The 4,608-nt window shown below is 44.5% G+C and overlaps 2 protein-coding genes across 2 annotated transcripts; both read right to left on the bottom strand.

Moving 5' to 3' along the window:
* Positions 1-621: 621 nt before the first annotated feature.
* Positions 622-1,572, bottom strand: LOC124555852. The gene has a single exon (XM_047129917.1). It carries the CDS (start codon positions 1,570-1,572, stop codon positions 622-624), a length of 951 nt encoding a protein of 316 aa, XP_046985873.1.
* A 154-nt stretch (positions 1,573-1,726) lies between these two features.
* LOC124555853 lies at positions 1,727-4,000 on the bottom strand. Its single transcript, XM_047129918.1, has one exon. It carries the CDS (start codon positions 3,998-4,000, stop codon positions 1,727-1,729), a length of 2,274 nt encoding a protein of 757 aa, XP_046985874.1.
* Between the last annotated feature and the right edge of the window lie 608 nt (positions 4,001-4,608).

Here is a 4,608-nt window from a genome sequence, read left to right on the forward strand (position 1 = left end):
ACATAGGTTGCAAATTCTTCCGACAGGGAGCAGACTATACTGGACAGTTTGACCTGGCCAGTCTGAAGCTGCCACTAGATGGCAGTTGGAGTGAGTAGCAGAGTCCAAACATACTCCCACTCTAAAATGAGTTTTCTCATTTTACAAATACCAAAATTTTAACAAACAACAAAACCAAAACAAGTAAACAATAAAAAATATAACTAGGTACAAGATCAATGCACATAAAACATGAATACACTAACATTTTTTACAAATAACCAACATTTTAACAAACATCAACACCAAAACAAGTAAACAATAAAAATATAACTAGACACAATATCAATGCACATAAAACATGAATACACTAACATTTGGGATGCCCACATCACCAAACACCACTGTCATGCTGCATGTGAAACACGATGGGTACTAACACGCAGGACACAAAACAATAGAGTATTAATATTATACTGCATAAAAACATGAAATCAATACTAACAGCAGTTAGTCCACAAGAAACATCCACAGCCTTCCAAGCTGATTTTATGAATTATGAGGTTATTCAAGTAAATGACAATTTGGCAGTGGCTCTGTATCATATATCACTACACAGATCTGAGGGAACACTTAACTGATTCATTGTTTAGGCAGGGGACATAATTTTGCTATAGGCTTCTTAATACGCCCATTAGCAGTTTTTACCATTACCACGCGCACACACTTATCAGGACCGGGAAACAGCTGGTCAATGACACCCAGCCTCCACACCAAGGGAGGCAAATTATCCTCCTTGACCAGCGCATGATCGCCGATCTGTGGTTGCCATGCTCCTTCCGATGTCCATTTTTTGCGTTGCTGCAGATCATGTATATATTCTGTGGACCACCTCTTCCAAAAGGACTGATGCAACTGCTGCACAAGTTGCCATCTGTGCAACCTGTTGGCGGGAACCTCAAGGACAGAGGGTTCAGGATGAGCACAAAGGGGCTGTCCGATTAGGAAATGACCAGGAGTGAGAGCAGCAGAAGAATCTAGGTCATCAGAGAAAAGACACAACGGCCTTGAATTCAAGCATGCTTCTATCTGAATTAACACAGTAGTCAGTTCTTCAAATGTCACCCCTGCATTGCCGACGACGTGTTTGAGATGCGACTTCATGCATTTGATTCCTGCCTCCCAGAGTCCACCAAAGTGAGGGGCACGAGGTGGAGTGAACCTCCAACTGATTCCCTCTGAGGTCGAATGATTCACCACACCTTCAACAGTAACATCGTTGGAGAGAAAACGTTTAAGCTCATTGTCTGCACCTACAAATGTGGTACCATTGTCACTGTACATGTGAGAAGGTTTCCCTCTTCTTGCAATGAATCTCCTGAGGGCGGCCAAAATTGAACTTCTTACCAAGTCACTAACTAATTCTAAGTGGATGGCCTTGGTTGCCATGCAAATGAATAAAGCAATATAAGCCTTGGTGGTAACTTTACTCCGCCTTCCACCATGCTTTACAGCAATAGGGCCTGCATAATCTACTCCACAGTGCTGGAATGGATGAGACTGGTTTACTCTAGCTGCAGGTAGCTGACCCATGACTTGAACTGCTGTCTTGGACTTAAGCCTAAAGCATTTTATACATTTTCTGATAACTCCCTTGACTGTGTTACGCCCATTGGGGATTCAGAATCTCCTACGCAACATAGCCAACAAAGTTGTGACCCAGCGTGCAACAGATTTTCATGTTCATCTATAATGAGAATTTTGTCAAATGATGCATAGGCGGTACGATAATAGGATGGCGCTCATCATATGGTACACTAGCATTCATTAATCTCCCTCCCACTCGTAAAATACCTTCGGCATCAACAAACGGGTGCAAATCCCTTAATTTGCTATTATATGGAATAGGGGAACTGTCCATCAGCAAAGCGATCTCATTACCATATTCATGCATGAATGCAGCGTATTCCTTCTGCAGATTCGGTTGCCTTTTAAACCTCCTCTCAAGATGCGCCAATCTCCGAGATGCTTGTTGTCGTGCTTCGCCTAATGATTTACAGTCAGGTTTCACTGGTAGTCGAACCACAAATCTCCCTTCTTCATCTCGTGCCATGTCGCGCTGAAAGTGAGCTTCACATATTTTACCCTGCTTACTAATCGTTTTCGTAGACAGTTCCTCTAACTCCCAAAATCTTTGCAGTTTGGCATCTAAATTGTCACCTCTAACAAAGCACGAGGTCACTGTAGAACGAGGCATGTTGCATGAAGCTGAAGGCATCCTACCAGACAAAATCCAGCCAAATTTTGTTTCGACCAGTGAGGGATGACCTGGTTTCACCAGCCTTTCCTTACAAACAATGTCAAAGAAAACCTCAGCACCAAGAATTAAATCTACTGTGGCAGGCTTGTTGAATTCTGGATCAGCGAGCGGAAGATTACATGGGACACTCCAGGACCTTGTGTCTATCTTGCTCGCTGGTAGGTCACTGGTGACATGATCTACGACAGCACAAGTGGTTCTGACACGAAAGTCGTTGACTCTAGACGACAGTTCAACATCACAAGTGTAAGACACTGAGGCAGCAAAGGCATTGTTTATACCCTTCACAGGAAACGAATGTTTACTTCGTTTCAGTTTTAATTTCTCTGCCATGCCCTTAGATATAAAGGATAGCTGACTCGCACTATCTAGCAGAACTCTGCAAACCTGCTGTCTACCCATGCTGTCTTTAATGTTGACAACAGCTGTTGCCAACAAAACATTACAATGGGTGTTTGCCTTCCCGTTCGTAGTTTGATGGGCCAGGGAATGGCCTCCTGGTTCACTACTCTGCCCATTCCTTGGTTCAGCAGGCTTGTGGAGCAGTATGTTGTGCCTTCCTTTACAGGTCTTACATGGAGAAATCCTGCATTTAGTCGAGAAATGACCAGAGCGGATGCACAAAAAACAAAGCTTATTTTTTGTGACATATGCCCGCCGCTCATCGACATTTAGTGCTTGAAACCCCTTGCATTTAGTGATAGTATGAGGTTCACTACAAAAATTACATGATTCCTCAGCATCAGCATTAGCGAGATGAGCCCTCCTCACATGTCTTGTTTGATTTAAATTATTGACATTTCCTTGCAAATCCCTTGAGGTGTTATCCCTGAACCTGATCAACTCAAGGGCCTGACATTTTGTTTCCAAAAAATCTATTAGTTGATTTAATGTGGTGAATGTCGACCCAGACATCTTTACCTCCCACTCATGACGATCTGTGGGTCGCATACTGGACAGAATCTCTTCCGAAAGAATAACTTCATGAAGTGGAACATCAGGTTTGAGAGCTTCTAAGGCCTTCAAATGGCTGCATACGTGATTAATTAGTTGCCTATAATCGCTCGCTGCGCCATGGCCGACTGTAGGCAAGGCCAACAAAGCCTTAGCATGTCTGGCTGCAATTATTTTTGGGTTATTATACCTCTGCGTAATAAGTCCCCAGGCTATCGCTAGATTTCCTGCTGTGACAGGTATATGTTTCAAAAGGTCCTTAGCTTCACCTCGCAAAGACGAATTAAGGTAATGAAGTTTTTGAACGTCATCAATTGAATTGTTATTCATAATGAGACTCAAAAACGTATCCCTGTATGATGACCACTTAAGGTAGTCACCTTCAAAATTTGGCAAGTTAATAGCGGGTAGTTTCAAAGAACTGACACTGCCTGATGGATTCGAGCCCAAAGGCTGCGGAATCTGGGTGTACCTCTTCATTGAACCCTTGAGAGTGGATTCAACGAAGTCCCACGAATCCTCGAATTCTGCCCTGTCCTTACTGTGATCTGCTGATTCGTCTTCAATTTCCAGCCGTGATTGAGACGACTCAAAATCAGTCTGAATCCGAGTCAATCGATTTAATTTTGATTCCAACATTTCGATGCTGGCACTGTCTGCAGACTGCACAAAGCTCGCTAAGCGCGCGAGAGCGGCCTTTGCTACACCTCTCTGCTTGACTAATTTTGTTTTCTCTGAGGGCTCCATCTTAGGACCAGGAAGATGATAGCAGGAAGCCAACAGATGCACTTACCAGGCTGCAGCGTCAATACGAGGCAGTGCGGACTGGAACAGCAGCGGCGTCACGGGCACGGGCACGGGCAGCTGGCGTGGCAGGCGTTGCAGTCTCCGACGGCGCGAAGTTTCGGCGGGAGCAGGACGTGACGTCACCGATGATGCTGGCACCGACGCGTTTCTGTGCCTCCCGCGTTTGAATTAGAGACACATTAAATGTTCACAACTATGTCCCCGATCGTCGTTGTTAAGGCTGTTACTGTCGAAGTCCCGAACAGGCCTTGGGACACTCGATAGCAGGCAACAACGAAACCGATCACGTGCGCAGCTCACACGTGGTTTTTTAGAAGTTCACAAATACCGGAAAATAAATCCGCGCGAACGTAAATTCCGCGTGGTCACTGCATCCGGCCCGGAGGACCAAAAAATGTGCGCGCGGGCTCTTCTTCCCGTGGTGGCACATTGGAGTGTGAATGTATAGTGCGAGAGAACTTACTGTCCTCCCCTTGTTTCCACTCACAATAACTAGACGGAACAAGTTGTCTGTTATAATTGTTTATTACATTAAACGTTACAACTTG

This window comes from Schistocerca americana, chromosome X (genome assembly GCF_021461395.2).
Source record: "Schistocerca americana isolate TAMUIC-IGC-003095 chromosome X, iqSchAmer2.1, whole genome shotgun sequence".
NCBI lineage: Eukaryota > Metazoa > Arthropoda > Insecta > Orthoptera > Acrididae > Schistocerca > Schistocerca americana.

What these genes read in the sequence shown, in the direction of transcription:
- LOC124555852 (XM_047129917.1), bottom strand. Translation starts at nt 1,572, where the DNA reads ATGGGTCAGCTACCTGCAGCTAGAGTAAACCAGTCTCATCCATTCCAG.
- LOC124555853 (XM_047129918.1), bottom strand. Translation starts at nt 4,000, where the DNA reads ATGGAGCCCTCAGAGAAAACAAAATTAGTCAAGCAGAGAGGTGTAGCA.